The 18,726-nt window shown below is 44.2% G+C and overlaps 1 protein-coding gene across 4 annotated transcripts in view; it reads right to left on the reverse strand.

Annotated features, from left to right (window-relative positions):
* Positions 1-4,041: 4,041 nt before the first annotated feature.
* The window catches only part of wscd2 (WSC domain containing 2), a 561,402-nt gene continuing 546,717 nt past the window's right edge, over positions 4,042-18,726 (reverse strand). For all 4 annotated transcript variants that reach the window (XM_043715459.1, XM_043715457.1, XM_043715461.1 and 1 more), the window contains one exon: positions 4,042-5,783. In XM_043715459.1, the coding sequence (XP_043571394.1) occupies positions 5,431-5,783 (353 nt within the window). In that variant the 3' untranslated portion in view covers positions 4,042-5,430. The remainder of the gene's footprint in view (positions 5,784-18,726) is intronic.

An 18,726-nucleotide genomic window follows, 5' to 3' on the forward strand; every position in this document is an offset into this window, starting at 1 on the left:
AGAAAGTCTGGTCGGACTTCTCTGAAAACATTTTCCTGCCACATGCGCCCTCCCCCAACCCCCAAGAAAAGGAAGCAGATTGACATTCCTCTGAGTGGGGACACACAATACGCACCATCTTTCCATGATGCTGAGGTGCTGGTGTTGGCCTGCTGTGGACAAAGTCAGAAGTCTCAGGACACCAGGTTATAGTCCAACAGGTTTATTTTAAAAAAAAACAAGCTGCTGGTACTGTAGATGAAAAAGGAGCAACGCTCCAAAAGCTTGTGATGTTAATTAAACCTGTTGGACTATAACCTGTTGTCATGAGACTTCTGACTTTGATCATCTTTCAATTTACAGCAACAACACGAAACACAGGTAAACACTTATGGACTTGCTTACAAGTTAATATTACACAGCAACCAGATACTCTCTTAGACCCCTCAGTTCAGTTACTGGAAGTGTCACCAGCTAGTATCCAAGCTCTTTCATCCACGTTGGATTCCTCCTGCCTATTGGCCTGTTGCCAAAGATTAGAAGATTCTTTGTCGAAGTTGCTTGTGGCACTGTCTCACCACCTGTGGAAGCTGGAGTTAGTAGAAAAGAATGTTTGAACTCTAAATCATCAGGAGCTGGCTTTTTCTTCACAGAACCTTGTGGTTGCCCTTGACAACAGGGTATATCTGCGTCACAATGGTACATTATGAAAAGACTCACTCAGAAGCTTGTTACCTGGATGGAATTTTTACAGACTAACTGCTCCACGTGTGTACCTGTGAGTGGAGCTCTTTTATTTTTGCTGCAGCTGTCTCTTCTGATCTGTCACTTTGTCAGATGGGCTGCGTAATGTTGAGCCTTCTGTGTGACTGGTATATCCATGACCCACAGCATGTGAAATGATGTTTCCACACGTTGTGGGGTGGGGGTGGGGGGGAGGTGGGGAGGAGAGCAGAATCCTCTTGGTCATTCTACTGGATTCTCTCCATTATTCTGCTGGGAATCTGGTGTAACAGATTCTGAACAAGGGCCAGATGTGGAAATACCAATATCCAACCTGTCCCCTTGACCCAGAGAGGAATGAAGTCACTCTCCACACCCCTATCTGATTCCTCCTATATTGTCAATCTGCAGTAGCACCAGTGGAGATGGGAAGCAAAGCAGCACATTTCTTCACAAAAGATTATTTTTTCACTTGTGGGCGTCACTGGTTGGCCCAGCTTTTATTACCCATCCCGAGTTTCCCCTTGAGAAGGTGGTGGTGAGCTGCCTTCTTGAACCGCTGCAGTCCATCTGCTGTGGGTTGACCCATAATGCCATTAGGGAGGAAGTTCCAGAGAAATTTTACAAACATTTCCAGAGATAATTCGAAAATAAAGGGACCATGTCCATTACCATTGAACCCATGACTCAGGCCTGCACAGAGGATTAATAAATTGTGGAGTCTAATAAATCTGCACCATTCTAATCCAGTCATTTTCCAAACCATTCATTGTCGAATAGAGGTCACTGTTTATAAATTAGGGGTCACCCATTTAAAATAGAGATTAGGCAAATTTCTGTCTCCCAGAGATAAATCTATGGGACTCTCTTCCTGAAAAGGAGTTGGAACCAGAGTCCTTGAACTTTTATTTTTTATTCAGGCAGTGGTGGGTGTGTAGAATTCACTGCCTGAGTTGGTAGTGGAATCAGAGACTCGAAATGTTTTCAGGAAGTACGTGGATCTACACCTTAAATGTTATAAGCTGCAGGGCTTTGGGGTGTGTTCAGGATTAGAAAAGGCACCTGGGTGTCTTTGGGTCAGCATGGATAAGATGGGCCAAATACCTCCCTCCTGTACTGTATCATTTCTATTTTTAAGGTGGATGTTGATAGACTCTCATTAGGTGATGGGGTGAAAGGTTAACAAGAGCAGGGAAAATAAGGATTTGAGGTTACAATCAGATCTTATTGAATGGTGGAGCAAGCTTGATGGGCTGAATGGCCTGCTCTGATTCCTGTGTAACAGTCTGCTTTCCCCTGCATTTTCACTGCAGTACTGAGGGGGATGGCTCTTAGGAATAATTTTGTGAATTAGTACAGAGTACTGTGACTTTTTGATGGCCGTGTAATAGACTTACATTGGAGACATCAATGTTCTGATTCTTTCAGGAACATAGCTGAAGGAGGTGATTCCACGAACTCCAGGTTGGATGAACAGCAGAATCTGGGAAATGGCAGACTGTTAGTTTGTGATTATCTCTCTGTCCATGGGTTTGGAATGGAGTGAAAATCTGTGCTCCCAGCTGGTGCGGGCTGTTCTTGAGCACTGTCCGGTCTGGTCATCCTGTTATAGGAAGGATATTGTGAAGCTGAAGAGAATTCAGAAAAGATTTACCAGGATGTTGCTGGGAATGGAGGGTTTGGGCAATAAAAATAGGCTGGATAGGCTGGGCCTTTTTTCACTGGAACGTTGGAGGTTGGGGGGTGACCTTAAGAGGTTTACAAAATCATGAGGGATACAGATAAGGTGAATCGCAGGTGTCTTTTCCCTAGGGTGGGGTATTTCTGAAGTCATAAAGTTATAACCTTTAATTACAAGTCAAGACTTCATATTTTTAAGGTGAGAGGTGAAAGATTTAAAAAAGACATGAGGGGCAATGTTTTTACATAGAGGGTGGGTTGTGTGTGGAATGAACCTCCAGAGGAAGTGATGGATGTGGGTGTGCAGTTACAATGATTCAAAGATATTTGGATGAGTACATGAATAAGAAATTTTCAGAGGGATATAGGCCAAGTGCAGGCAGGTGGGACTAGTTTAGTTTGGGATTCTGGTCAGTATGGATGAGTTGGACCAAGGGGTCTGTTTCCGTGCTGTATGACTCTATGACTGTATAACGTACTACATGTGAATAAAGCCCCCTTTTAGGCACATTCAATCTCTGCCACACGCCCGAAGGCTCACTCGACCTGTATATATCTACCACCAATAGTTCTCATTGGCCGAAGAGGCTGTTGTGAAAGCCGGTTGAGGGGTCAACTGCAGGACTTTCCTGCTTTAGGAATAGATAAATTGATCATAGAAGCACGGGTCCTAGTTCAAAAGGAAATCACAGTCATTACTTTATGCAGAGTATGTTGAAAAGACTTCCCAGAGAGACAGTTGATGTGGAATATTAGAGCATTCTGAACTGAAGGAGGCCATTCAACCCTTTAGCCCTGCTCTGCTAATCCATTGGATTGAAACGATATTTCTCAATTCCATCTTCCAGTATAAGGCGAGGCAATGGCCTAGTGGTGCTATCACTAGATCATTAAACCAGAGATCCCACTAATGACCTAGGGACCTGAGTTCAAATCCTGCTGTAGTAGAAGGTGAAATTTGGATTCAATTCAGGAAAAAAAGTCTGGAATTCAGAGTGTGATGATCTGGCTCAGAGATATGGACATCACCACCAATTGACAAGATCCCAAACAGGATGCAATATAGCTGAATGACAAATACCTCCCCCCTTGTAATTTGGTTTGGTAGCAATGAAGGATAACCTTCCTTTAGTCTTTGTCATTGAATAGGTATTTCTGGCAGTGGACGATTAATGGTATTAGCTACTTGGTCTCTTTCCCATGTCCCTCATATAGTTGATACTGAAACTGAAAAACTGAAGACGGCTATTCCTTTTGAGTAGACCACCAGAGAAAGCCAATTCCTGGAGAATGGCAGAGAATGCATTCTTAAAAGATGCTACATCAATTGATCAGAATGCTAACACAAATAGGTGGCCTGGTTGTGGGAGACAAATGCCAGACCAGTCAACTCAGCAATCAGGCCTAGATTTTCATGAAGATCTGGAGACTCTTGGACCTTTCAAATAGTAGTGTGATCCCAGACCTAGAATTCCTGTCCTAATTCTAGATAGATCCTGTTTTTGCTGAGGAAGGGGAGATGGGGATAAATCATGATTTGTGGTGCTGGAAAAGCACAGCAGGTCAGGTTGCATCTGAGGAGCAGGAGAATCGATGTTACATATGCCCTTCATTGGCTTATGCCCAAAGTGTCAATTCTCTTGCCCTTCGGATGCTGCCTGACCTGCTGTGTTTTTCCAGCACCGCACTCTTGACTCTGATCTCCAGCATCTGCAGTCCTCACTTTCTCCATAAGTCATGGTTTCCAAATGTGGGAACGCCCCCATTTGAACTCAGTGCTGAGTTCAGGCTGAGTCTATTTTTTGCTGGAGCGTGGGTCTTCACTCATTGTGTGGGAGTTACAATTCTTTCGGGGAGATTTAAATGCTTCTGGATAAGGGCTCTTGAAATTCCAAGCTGACGACTTATTCAGAAAAGCAGCCCTTGAAGCATTGAGAAACAAAACTGCCTCTCCCAGAGAACTGAGGTAGGTCTTTGAAGGAGCACTCCCCCACCCCCGTTCCTTAGTGGCTTACCTCTGTCCTGCATCTGGGGTGGTGGCTCCAATTCCCTCCAGCAGCTGCCCTGTCCCCTGACCGTTCGGGGCAATTATTTTCCCTCAAGGGAGGCAAAATCTCTTGATTCCTGCTCTGCGACTCAGAAGCAGAAATCGAGGCTGAAATAATTTAGCGACAACCTGGTCGGTCAAATTGTATAGGTGAGAATAACTATAGGTTTAATTGCTATTTGGCTAAAGCCAATAATTGAGGTTTTCACGGAAAATTGGATAGGTAGGAGCAATTTATTGTTTCAGGCAGCTCATGTGATCTTTGCAAACTCTGTGTGTATGGTTAACTTACTGGTAGCTATCATGTTGCTGCTCACTCTTATTGATACAATACTTTCAGGCCTACTTCCCAATCCAAGACATCATCCTTCATTTTTACTGGTCAACTCTCACTGAAGTAGGAATGGATTGTGCAGTCATCTTGACAAACCAAAGGGTGCACATCAGTATCATCCAACCTATTGCGATGTCAGCGAGGTGTGAAATGCTGTTGAAACGTTTCTCTCCAACTCTCCAACCCTCTCCTCCACTCTCCTCTATGTAAACAAGAAGACTTTAGCTGCCAACTCAATTACCCCAGTTTCACTCCAATTCGGTGCAGAGGACCAGATTCCTCAGAGATTATTGCCGGATAATCCCTTCCCTCTGTAGGTAGGCAGCACCACTCCTTAGCTGAAACAAAACGATAACTAAGAGTATTGTTCAGTTTCAAAGAGCCTGTTTGTCAAACTCCCATTAAAAAAGTTGCATGGATTCCATATCAGTCATTGTCCCTTACTCGTGACACTCCACTTGCTAAAGATTGTCTGCTAGCAAGTCTACACTAAAAGGTTACTAACCCCAGCTGCATTTGGTGACCTTTACTCTAGACAATTGATGCACTTGGAAAGCTAATAGCTGCAGAGTATCAAAAAAGAAGCCACCCACTGGATGGAGAGGAGTCCTGGCCAGGGAAAGGGAAAGGAGATACAGCCATGTTTTGAAAGCATTTACTGACAAAATCATCTGGGGGCATAGTCCTCAGGGACACCAGTCAGGTTTCTCAGTTTGAGGGCCGTGTCAACAGTTTTGATGAAAGCGTCAATCATCTTCCTCATCTCGGGTGTGTAGGGATCATATTCCAGTTTGCGAAGGCCAGAGCGTTTGAAATTGCCGTCCTTTTGGCTTTCAACGCAAAGTAGCCGGTCATCAGAGACGTCGAGGCCCAGCACGGACACCATTTTCTTCAGCTGGTTGAAGAGATCACGTTTCAGATCTTCATAATGAACCACCAGGACTTTCCTGCCGTATTTCAGCCAGTCCAGTGTGTGGGATGCCCACCAAGGTGCGTAGTTCTTCACAAACTCTGGCCACTCTGTTGAACAAACAGATAAGATATTACAATTCGTAAAGGCTTCATTTCACATCTGAGGTAACTGAATTCTGTAATGCATGCAAAAGGAAAGTGCTCATTTTGTTTTTCCAACTCCAACAGTTGTTGCTAAGGCGAGGCCGAGGGACCCTGGTGTCAACCTCCTCTCGGTATCATATGCAAGGGACATCCTGTCTGACACTAAACTGGCAGACTCATGGACACTAAGGCCAATATTAACGCAGTTCTGGCCTCTGCTGATGTGCACATTTTCTGACTGGAAACATTGGTCATGGATCAGAGACGTAAACTCCTGAGTGGGTTACCCTCAGTCCAAGCAAATTCCATATCTCAGCTGAGGTTAGCAAACATTTTGCAGACCAGGCATCCATCCAGAAGCTTCTAAATCTCCATTATTTGTACTAACTCGGTGTGGTGTATGCCCTAAAAGAGCTGCCGAAGTACACAACTCATCAACTTTGAGGGAGAGTCACAGATGTCAACAGCACAGAAAAGGGCCGTTAGCCCATTGAGTTTGCATCGGTCAAAAACTAACATAATTCTAAACTAACCTAACCATTTCTAACCTAACTATTCTAAACTAACCTAACTATTCTAATCCAATTTTTCAGCACTTGTCACACAGCTTTGTATACCTTGGCATCATAAGTGCACTTCTAAATACTTCTTCAATGTGATGAGGGTTTTTGTCTCTCCCACCCTTACAGGCAGTGAGTTTCAGACACTCACCACCCTCTGAGTGAAAATATTTTCCTCATATCTCCTCTAAACCCGAAACCTCCTGCCCCTCACCTTAAGTGAATGCCCCTGGTCATCGATCCCTCCATCAAGGGGAAAAGCTCCTGACTGTCAAACCTGTCTATGCCCTCATCATATGTTCCTCCCATAATTTTATACATCTCAACCATGTCCCCTCTCAGTTGCCTCTGCTCCATTGCAAAAAACTCCATTCTGTCCCCTCTCTCTTCAAAACTGAAACTCTCCAGCCAAGGCAATATTTTGGAAATCTCCTCTGCACTCTCTCCAGAGCTGTCACACCCCTCCAAAACTGCATACGGTAATCTAGCTGTGGCCTAATCAATAGTTTAGACTATTCCAGCATCATCCTCCCTGCTCATAAACCCTATGCCTTTTCACATATGTCATATGTCTTTTTAACCACTTTATCTACCTGTCTCACTACCTTAAGGGACCAGATCCTTGGTGCTTCAGGGAAAGCATGTCGAAGGGTAGGCCCTGGGAGCTTGCAGGCTCATCATGTCATGCTCGTGGTACAGCAATGAAAACAAAGGCATTCTCTTGATATACACGGCTCTCAGCAGGATCTTACTATTGATATGCATTCCCTTGTATTGGTTGTCTTGTCCAAGTGCATCAAGATGCTGAGGCCTGTGTATATCAAGTGCATGTCTTAATTTTCATTTCTTTACAACAAACAAGACCTGTTCTCCTTTCAGAATGAGTCTGCGCTGCACCCAGGACTTGTTTACTCAGTCCAAAATTCCACTTTGCACAGTTTATTGATTCCTCTTTGTAAACTTTTCTGTGGAAGGATGCTTTTGCTCTCAAGAGAAGGTTTTTGGGGATGGCAAGACTGACATATGAGGAAAGATTGATGGGCTTAGGATTGTTTTCGCTGGAGTTCAGACAAATGGGGGGGGGTATCTCATAGAGACTTATAAAATTCCAACAGGGCTAGACAGAGTAGATGCAGGGAGGATGTTCCCGATGGTGGGGGTGTCCAAAACCAGGGATCACAGTCTGAGGATTCAGCGTGGACCATTTAGATTAGATTAGATTTGATTCCCTTCAGTGTGGAAACAGGCCCTTCGGCCCAACAAGTCTACACCGACCCTCCAAAGAGCAACTCACCCAGACCCATTCCCCTACATTCATCCCTGACCAATGCACCTAACACTACGGGCAATTTCCCATGGCTAGTTCACCTAACCTGCACATCTTTGGACTGTGGGAGGAAACCGGAGCACCCGGAGGAAACCCACGCAGACACGAGGAGAATGTGCAGACTCCACACAGACAGTTGCCCAAGGCGGGAATTGAACCCGGGTCCCTGGCGCTGTGAGGCAGCAGTGCTAACCACTGCTGTTATGATGTAGGACGGAGATGAGGGGACATTTCTTCACCCAGAGAGTGGTGGGCCTGTGGGGTTCATTATCACAGGAAGCAGATGGTGCCAAAACATTGAATGCATTTAAGGGGCAGCTAGATATAGCACTTGGGGTGAATGGGATCAAAGGTTATGGGGAGAAAGCAGGATTAGGTTGTTGAGTTGGACATTCAGCCATGATCACAAAGAATGGCAGAGCAGGCTCAAAGGGCTGAATGGCCTTCTCTTGCTCTTATCTTCTATGTTTCTATGTTTAAACCACAAAGGGGGTCAGGCTTGAGCTGTTTATTGCCTGGTTGCCTCAAGCTTCTACGATCTAAAATGGCGTCACTCAAGTGGTGCCACAGAATGATTTAAGCCTGTAGGGTCATACACTCAACCAATAATGAGCAAAAGTAAACATGAAATAAATGCACGTTTTTTTTCCCTGAAAACATGAGGGACTTACGAGGATAAACAAATGCAGCACTGCATTAGGATGTGCAATTTGGATGCGCAAGTAAGGAATATTGTACTGGGAGAAAAAAAATAAGCTGATAAGATGAAGCCGTCAAGTTATTTCTGGCACATCTTTATTGTCACAAGGACAAATGTCCCAAAGGTAGCTGTACGTGATGGAGAGTAAATGAGGAGCGAAAATGCAAATTCATAGTCCCACTCTCCTTCCTGCAGAAACCTCCCTGTGAACACCCAACAATAAAGAAAATATTGAAGGTCTTTTAAAAATGACTGCACTCCTTTTCCTTCTCAAAGTAGTTCCATCCACCAGCAATCATTTCTCAACTTGAGGCAACAGCCTCCTGGCTCAGATAGCTGGGAAGGAGCCAATGATGCCTCAGTGTCTGAACTTCTTGTTCGGTTTCTCCTAGTCAGATGCGCAGAGCAGATGCCTGATTAAGCAGCTAACTGTAGCCAAGTCCCCACTGAATCATCAGAGAGAGAAGCTATTTCATTAAGCAGATATAGGGCAATTCACCTTGTGTAATCACAGCACATAAAACTTTGCTTTACAATGGCCCCGAGGAGATCATAAAACTAATGCCATGGAACTGTGCGACAATGTAACAGATACTTCAGCCTCAGCAAAGGCAGCAGCCGGGACACCATGTCTGAAGCTGAAAGATGAGGCTGGGGTCCTAACGTGGCAAAGTCACTGTAGCGAGTACATCATAACAGCTCCTGCTGTGGTTTGCAATATAAATTCACAAACAATTAATTATGTCACTTAAAACATCTTCAAATAAATGTAACTGGCAACTATTTCATTAATTCAAAGTTTGTCATCACAATATAAGCTCTTCCTTCTTCTCCATGAGTCATCCTGCCTGTTGGTTTGAAATTCGTATGCTCAATTTTCCATATGAGGCTTTCACTTGGGCAAGTGTAACTGGGGCTCAGGGACTTTCAGAATTGGGCTTTACACACAACACCAGACATTTAGAGAGAAGTCTCCTCCCTGTTCCAAGCATCAGCTTTTAAGGAACGATAGATTTGGATAACATCAACCCAGTGACTGGTGGATATTCCATTATGATAGTTACAGAAGCTGCAGCTGATGCCAATTCAGTAGTAAATACTTTGATGAGGTTGATTAGATGGATGTCATGTCTAGGGTAGGTGACAGAGGTGAACACTGCATGAGAAACTAGATTAGATTGGTGCTGGAGACGCACAGCAGTTCAGGCAGCATCCGAGGAGCAAGAAAATCGACGTTTTGGGCAAAAACCCTTCATCAGTCTTCCTGATGAAGGGCTTTTGCCCGAAACGTTGATTTTTCTGCTCCACGGATGCTGCCTGAACTGCTGTGCTTCTCCAGCACCAATCTAATCTAGAATCTGGTTTCCAGCATCTGCAGTCCTTGATTTTACTGCATGAGAAACAAGTTGTAGTAAATTTAACAGGTTTATTATCTCTGATTAGCTGCTGCTTCTTTCTCAAAGCTCATTGTTTGGAGCTTGGCCCATGTGGCAGCCATATTTTCTGCAGGTAAGTCGAACATCCAGACGTGACCCTTTCCCAGAGTCTGTTATCAATGACTTCAGCCTCTACCTTCTCAATGGGGTAAAGTTACAGGAAGTCCTTGTGCCCTCTTCAGATCAAAGGTGTGGCCATGACTACCAGCACGGGCCTCAGTTATGCCTGTCTCTTTGTGGGGTATAAAATTGGAATTTGTTCCAATTCTGCTCAGCCCCACACACAACTCTTTCTCCAGTATATTGTTAACATCACTGATGCCTTTTCCCTCTCTCATTTGGATTTGGAAAAATTTACCAATTTTGCTTCCAGTTTTCACTCCTTTCTCACCTTCACTTGGTCCATCTCTGACTCTTGCCTTCCCTTCCTTGACATCTCTGTTTCCATTTCTGGGGATAGGCCTGCCACTGATATACACTAGAAACCCAGCAACTCCCACAGTTACCCTGTTTATACCTTCTCACACCGTGCTTCCTGTAAGGACTCCATCCCATTCTCCCAGTTTCTCTGTCTCTGTCGCATCTATTCCATCAATCCCACCTTCCCTGGGGGACCTCAGAAATGTCCATATGTTTCCTCAGCTGAAGATTTCCCACCACCATGGTTGATAAGATCCTCAGCTGGGTCCACCCATCTCCCACACTTGCTCCCTGATTCCTTCTGTTCCCTCCCATAACACCGAATGGGTTCTTCTGGTCATTACCTACCATCCCACCAACCTCCACATCCAAAGGATCATAAGCTGCTACTTCTGCCACCTCCACGAGGTGCTACCACCAAACACTTATTCCACTCCCTTCCCTTGTCAGCTTTCTGCAGCGACCATTCCCTATGGGGCACCTTGGTCCACTCCTCCTTCACTCGCAACATCCCCCCTCCACCCCACAGCCCCATGGCATCTTCCTCTGCAACAGCACAAAATGTAACACATGCCTGTTTACTTCCTCCCTCTTCAGTATCCAAAGGCCCAAACACAACTTCCAGGTGAAGCAGTTATTTACTGCAATTCAGTCAATCTTTTCTACGGTGTTCACTGCTCACACCATGGTCTCCTCTACACTGGGGAGATACAATACTGACTGGGTGACCTCTTTGCGGAACGCCTATGTTCTGCCTGCAAAAAATAACTGCGAATATCCAGTTGCTTGCCACTTTAACACACAACCACCATCCCTCGACAACATCTCTGTCTCTCTTTGTGTTCCAGTGAAGCTCATTGCAAGCTGGAGGAAGAAACAACACCTCATTGTCCTCTTGGGGACCTTGCAGCCTTCAGGTCTCAGTGCTGAGTTCAATAACTTTAGACCCTGAACATCTTCTCCCCAGTCCCACCCTCACACCTCAGGCCCTGTCATCACATGGCCTGCTTTCACCTACTCATGATCCCCATTGGCAGCTCTTTCCTCTCCCTGGCTTATCATTTTCAATCCCTTTGTCTGCCTGATATTCCTTCTCTCCTTCGGAGCTTTCTGTCTTCACCTATTGCTTCCTCCTTTCTCCTTCACCCACCATGTCTCCAGCAATATTCCACCTTTTCCTAGCCACCATCAGAAGAAAGGTCACTGACCCAAAGTGTTAAATCTGTTTTCTCTCCACAGGTGCTGCCAGACCTGTTGAGTTTCTCCAAAAATTACTGTTCTTGCAGCATCCTCAGCACTTTATTTTTTTAAATTCCAAAATGAAATGCTGCTTTTCAGGAAAGATTGGGCCATATCGATTTTTATTGCCTTTATTTTCTTCATTTTTATGAAAATTCATGACACTTCCATTCAGACTTGACTGTGAAACAGAACTCCTGACTTGGTTCATTTTCTTCTTTAATCTTTGGCTGTGATACTGCCTGTATTGTGAACTCTGACCTTTCACTTAGTTCAAAGGCAAAAGATGAAAAATCTGCAGCTGTGTTCAATCCTTGACATTGAGGACACTTTCCGTCATGTTGGGTGGAATGACCACCGTACTAAATGGGATGGATTTGGAACCGATCTCATTACCCAAGACTGGGCATCCATTAGGCACTCTGGACCAATATTGTACTCCGGTACAGTCTGTAACCTCCTGGCTCAGCATATCCCCCACTCAACTATTACCATCAAGCCAGGGGATCAACCCTGGTTGAATAGAAAATGTAGGAGGGCATGCCAGGAGCAGCATCAGGCATATTTGGAAATGAGATGTTAACCTGGTGAAGCTACCAAAGAAGGCTACTTGCATGCCAAACTGTATAAGCAGTAAGTGACAGACAGAGCTAAGCAAACCTACAACTGATGGATCAGATCTCAGCTCTGCAGTCCTACCACACCCAGTCCTGAATGGTGGTGAGCTGTTAAATAGCTCACTGGAGGAGAAGGCTTCAAAAAATATCCCCATCCTCAATGATGGAGGTGTCCAGCACATCAGTGCAAAATGTAGGGCTGAAACATTTGAAACATTCTTCAGCCGGAAGTGCCGAGTGGATGATCCATTTCAGCCTCCTTCAGAGGCCCCAACATTGTAGATGCAACAATTCATCCAATTCGATTCACTCCATGTAACATCACGGAATGGTTGGAGGTGCTGGTCTGTGAAGGCTACAGACCCTGACAACATTCCGGCTACAATACTGAAGAGTTGTGCTCCAGAACTTGCCGCACCCCTAGCCAAGCTGTTCGAGTATAGCTACAACACTGGCACGTAATCAATAATTCGGATAATTGCCCAGGTATGTCCTGAACACAAAAACCAGGACATAACCAACCCGGACAAATCCCATCACATCAGTCTACTCTCATCAGTAAAGTGGTGGAAGATTTCATCAACAGTGCTACCAAGAGCAGTGCGGTGAGTAACTCCCCCTGATTCCCCAAAGCCTGTCTACCATCAACAAGGTACAACGCAAGAGTGTGATGGAATGCTCCCCACTTGCCTGGATGGGTGAAGCTCCAATAACACTCAAAGCGTTTGATGCCATCCAGGACAAGACAACTCACTTGGTTGGCATGACACTCACTAGCATTCACTCCCTCCACCACCGACGCTCGGTAGTAGAAATCAGTACCATCTCCAAGATGCACTGCGGACATTCTCCTACGACAACACCTTCAAACTCATGACCACTTCCATCTAGCAGGATAAGATACATGGCAACCTCATCACTTGCAAGTTTCTCCTCAATCCACCATCCTGACTTTGAAATATATCGCTGTTCCGACAGTGTCATTGTGTCAATCCTCTCTCTTTAACAGCACTGTGTGTGTCCCTACACCACAGAAATCTGATTTGATTTGATTTATTATTGTCACATGCATTGAGATACAGTGAAAAGTATTGATTTATGTACTAACCAGACAAACCATACCTTACTTAAGTACATCAGGGTAATCGAACAGAATGCAGAATATAGTGTTCCAGCTACAGAGAAGGCGCAGAGAAAGATCAACTCTAATATAAACATAGACTAATGCATGTAAACTCAACAATAAGTCAAATTTAATATAATATAAATTAGCATATGAGAGATCAGAGACTCCAATGATTCAAGAAGGTATCTCATTATTACTTAGGGATATAATTAGGGATGAGCAATAAATGCCAGAAAAGCCTTTATACCTCTGAATGAATGTAAAAAAGTTGACAATTACTCATTTCTTTCCCAACAACTCTGCCAATGAATCAGCAACCAGTACTCCCTCTGTAAATTAGCCAGTCTGAGCTATCTCTTCTCAGCCATCTGTAGATAATGCTTGGAGTCACTGATTATGACCCCCCAGTAGTGCTGGTATCAGCAAGTAAGAATACAATAAATGATACACCATAGACAAAACTCTTTGTTTTTCCAACCGTACCTGAACCACTGAGACTAAGTAAAAAGAGTCCGTGAATTAGCATGAGAACACTTTGAACAATGCTGTTGGTAACGTGATGAGACATCCTGTGCTCAGTTCTGGATTGTAACTTAAGTGTACGAGTGGCTCAGAAGGAAGAATAAACACCTTAAAGCAGCTCATATCAAACCTCTACCCATCAAAATATGACAAGATGTTTGAACGGCATGGAAACATTTCCAAATATCTTTCTTTCTAAATGAACTGAAGCTTTGTGATTGATTTAGTCACTGCCTGGATTTTGTGCTTGTAAAGCAAATAATGATCTTTGTGTCAAAATTGGGACGACTCCCTATAATTGACACCATTTTTCTCAACAGGATCTGCTCAAGTTTGGAAGAGAGAAAGCAGACTCAATGTGGTCAAAGGATATATCAAAAACAGCCTACAAACCATGAGGTCTCCTTTTTGTTGCTGCAGGGCAATTCAGCACTGCTTTTAACTCTAACATTATTCAAATACAGACTTCTAGGTCTTGGTGTAATGATATTATTAAACTGGAGAGGGTTCAGAAGAGATTTACCAGGATGTTGCTGGGATTGATGGGTTTGAGTTATAAAGAGAGGCTCGAAGACTGATACTTTTTTCACTGGAGTGTAGGAGGTTGAAAGGTTGGCTCAGTGGTTAGCACTGTTACCTCACAGCGCCAGGAACCTCGGTTCAATACCAGCCTTGCGTGACTGTCTGTGTGGAGTTTGCACATTCTCCCTGTGTCAGTGTGGGTTTGCTCTGGTCTCCTCCCACAGTCCAAGGATGTGCAGGAGAGGTGAATTGGTCATACTAAATTGCCCATAGTGATCAGGGATGTGTAGGTTAGGAGCATTAGCCAGGGGTAAATGTCGAGTAATAGGGGAATGGGTCTGGGTGGGTTATTTTGGAGGGTCAGTGTGGACTTGTTGAGCCAAATGGCCTGTTTCCACACTGTAGGGACTCTATTCTAAAATAATGAGGGGGATGTGGCAGGTCTCTTTTCCCTAGGTGGGGGATTATGCCCCTCAATGAGGAGGTATGTTTTTAAGATGAAAGGAGAAAAAATTTAAGAAGACATTAGAGGCAATTTGTTTTACACAGAGAGTGGCTTGCTTGTGGAATGAACTTTCAAAGGAAGTGATGGTTGCAGATGCAATTACAATGTTTAAAAAACACTTAGATAAGTACATGAAGAAGAAAGGTTTGGAGGGATCTGGGATAAGAACAGGCAGGTGGGAGTAGTTTAGTTTGGGATTATGGTCGGCATGGATTGGTTGGACTGAAGAGTCTGTTTCCATGCTGGTACATCTCTATGACTCTATGACTAGTTGGACCAAACAGTCTGTTCCGTGCTGTATGACTCTACGACTATATGAAATGGATAAATCACTTGGATACAATTTGAAGAGTTCAAAAAACATTGACCAAATATCAGTTGAATGAGGCTTTCAGCCCCATGATTGAATCAAATCTGACTTGCTACAACCTTTCATGATATTTTATTCTATCTTCTAATTTTCGAGTAAATGGTAATGCCTCGGTTTGAACCTATGACTGTTGGAGGTGAAGGGAGCGAGTGGGCAGAAATCAGGTTGTAGAAATGAAATGGGGTATAGTTCCGTGGACAAAATGAAAATCTCAGCCTGACGCTGTAATGAGTGATTGGTCTGGCGTTTCAGGTATGGGTGCTGTCACCATGGTGATAGCATTGTCTAGCTCTTCGCCATGATACACAATCTAGAAGGTGGATTGCAGAGGAAGAAGGGATTAAAAGGGATGAGTGGATTGGAAAATGGAAGTGGTGCTGGAGATACATCAATTGTGTACAGTTCAACTGTGACACATTTCACCTGAGAATCAATATTACTTCATATTAAAGTGCTTTACAATTATGTATCAGCTCCAAAAGCCATCTTTTCTTTTAAAAAGAATTTTAAATCTCAACATGAGCTCATGTTGGACACAAGGTGAGTTGACATAGTAGATGTAAAGGCAACAATGATCGCTCAAGAGCATAGGTTGGCATGAGTAGGCACCCTAACTTGGAATAAAGGGTCATGGGATGTAGGTAACAGGACATAGTTTGGCATGGAGGGTATGAATTGCACGAGGGGTGCAAGGAGGACATGAGGTGGCATGATTGGTATGGTAGGACATGGGGAAACTGTGACAGATGTGGGGGATTGTGCAAGTTAGAAGGGATGTTTTTATCTTTTATTCTTTTTGGAGAAATCTTTGAAAAAACTGCCACCTTAAATGAGCCAAGTCTCCTGCCCAGGCTATCTTTGCAGCCAGCAACTCCTGCACTATTTCTTGGATCATCCACCGTGACTTCCGGCAAACCAAGCATCCAACCAAGGCTCTCCCAATCTCTCAAGTAAAAATACGATGTTCTGGGCACTCATTTCGAGTCAAATATATGGAACATGTATGTGATGGAATACTCCCCACTTGCCTGGATGGGTGCAGCTCCAACAACACTTAAGCAGCTTGACACCATCCAGGTCAAAGCAGCCCACTTGATTGGCACCACATCCACAAACATCCAGTCCTTACACCACCGAAGCTCAGTAGCAGCAGTGTGAACTATCTACAAGATGCAGTGCAGAAATTTACCAAGCATTCTTGGACAACACCTTCCAAGCCCACAATTGCTTCCATTTAATAGGACAATGATAGCAGGTACATAGAAACACTACCCCTTGCAAGTTCCCCTCCCAGCCACTCACCATCCTGACTTGGAAATATATCACTGTTCCTCTAGTATCACTTGGTCAAAATTCCCACCCTAATAGTATGGTATGTGTATGTACAGCACATGGACTTCAGCAGTTTAAGAAGGCAACTCACCACCACCTTCTCAAGGGCAATTAGGAATGGGCAATAAATGCTGGTCTAGTCAGTGTTGTCCACATCCAATGAGTGAATAACAAAAACAAACTAGATTTCCCCAGCTTTTTGGGCAGGGCATTCCAAAGGGCAATTACTCACTGGAAACAATAATTTCCCATATTCAATGATGGAGCTGGATCAGAGGGCAGAATCTACTTTGGTTCCTATTTTCCTATGTTTCTTCTGGTTCCTTTGTCAATCACCAATGTCAGAGTTTTATAAATTTGGCATAACTCAAGCAAGAGATTGACTCCCTTGTTATTGTAGAAATTTGGGAACAGAAGGCCATTCCACCCTTTGACCGTGCTACATAACAGCAGAAGAAACAGGAGCAGGAGTAGGCCATCTGGCCCATTGAGCCCGCTCCGCCATTCTATAAGATCATGGCTGATCTTTTCCTGGGATTCCGCTCCACTTACTTGCCCGCTCACCATAACCCTTAATTCCTTTATTGTCCAAAAATCTATCTTTGCCTTTCAACATTCAATGAGGTAGCCTCAACTGCTTCACTGGTCAGTGAATTCCACAGATTCACAGCCCCTTGAGTGAAGAAGTTCCTCCTGAACTCAGTCCTAAATCTGCTCCCCCTTATTTTGAGGCTCTGCCCCCTAGTTCTGGTTTCACCTGCCAGTGGTAATAACCTCCCTGCTTCTATCTTATCAATTCCCTTCATCATTTTGGATGTTTCTATAAGATCCTCCCTCATTCTTCTAAATTCCAATGACTATAGTCCCAAGTCTTCTCAATCTCTCCTCATAAGTCAACCCTCTCAGCTCCAGAACCAACCTAGTGAACCTCCTCTGCACTCCCTCTAGTGCCAGTATATCCGTTCTCCAGTAAGGAGACTAAAACTGCATGCAGTATTCCACATGTGGCTTCACCAGCTCCCTATACAGCTGCAGCATAACCCCCCTACTTTTAAACTCCATCCCTCTAGCAATGAAGGACGATATTCCATTTGCCTTCTTAATTTCCTTCTGCATCTGCAGATTCATGCACCAGGGCACCCAGGTCCCTCTGCACAACAGCATGCTGTGATTTTTCACCATTTAAATAATAATCTAGTTTGCTGACTTTCCTACCAAAATGAATGACCTCACATTTACCAATATTGTACTCCATCTGCCAGATGTTTGCCCACTCACTTAGTCAATTTATTTCCCTCTGCAAACAGTACTCAGTTCCTTAAATATTCCATGGCTGACCTGGACATTCACAACATCATAACCACCCTGGTTCATATCCCTAACATTCTTGCCAAACAAAAGTCCATTGACCTGAAATCTAAGTCTAGTATATGGAACATATATGTGATGGAAATGATGGTGAGTGGCTTGGAGGGGAACTTGCAGGAGGTGGTCTGCCTATGTATTTGCTGCCCTTGTCCTTCTATATGGAAGGGATTGTGGGTTTGGAAAGTACTGTCTAAGGATCTTTGGTGAATACCAGCAGTGCATCTTGTAAATAGTATACACTGCTGCTCCTGAGCGTGGTGGGATTGGAGGTTTGTGGATGTGGTGTCTATCAAGCGGGCTGCTTTGTCCTGGATAGTGTCAAGCTTAGAGTCATAGAGTCATAGAAATGTACAGCATGGAAACAGATCCTTCAGTCCAACCCGTCCATGCCGACCAGATATCCCAACCCAATCTAGTCCCACCTGCCAACACGCGGTCCATATCCCTCCAAACTCTTCCTATTCATATACCCATCCAGATGCCTCTTAAATGTTGCAACTGTACCAGCCTCCACCACTTCCTCTGGCAGCTCATTTCATACATGTAGCACCCTCTGCGTGAAAAAGTTGCCCCTCAGGTCTCTTTTATATCTTTCCCCGCTCACCCTAAACCTATGCCCTCTAGTTCTGGACTCCCTGGCTCCAAGGAAAAGACTTTGTCTATTTATCCTATCCATGCCCCTAATAATTTTGTAATCCTCTATAAGGTTAACCCTCAGCCTCCGACGCTCCAGGGAAAATAGCCCCAGCCTGTTCAGCCTCTCCCTGTAGCTCAGATCCTCCAACCCTGGCAACATCCTTGTAAATCTTTTCTGAACCCTTTCAAGTTTCACAACATCTTTCCGATAGGAAGGAGACCAGAAA

The sequence above is a fragment of the Chiloscyllium plagiosum genome, chromosome 25 (genome assembly GCF_004010195.1).
Source record: "Chiloscyllium plagiosum isolate BGI_BamShark_2017 chromosome 25, ASM401019v2, whole genome shotgun sequence".
Lineage (NCBI taxonomy): Eukaryota > Metazoa > Chordata > Chondrichthyes > Orectolobiformes > Hemiscylliidae > Chiloscyllium > Chiloscyllium plagiosum.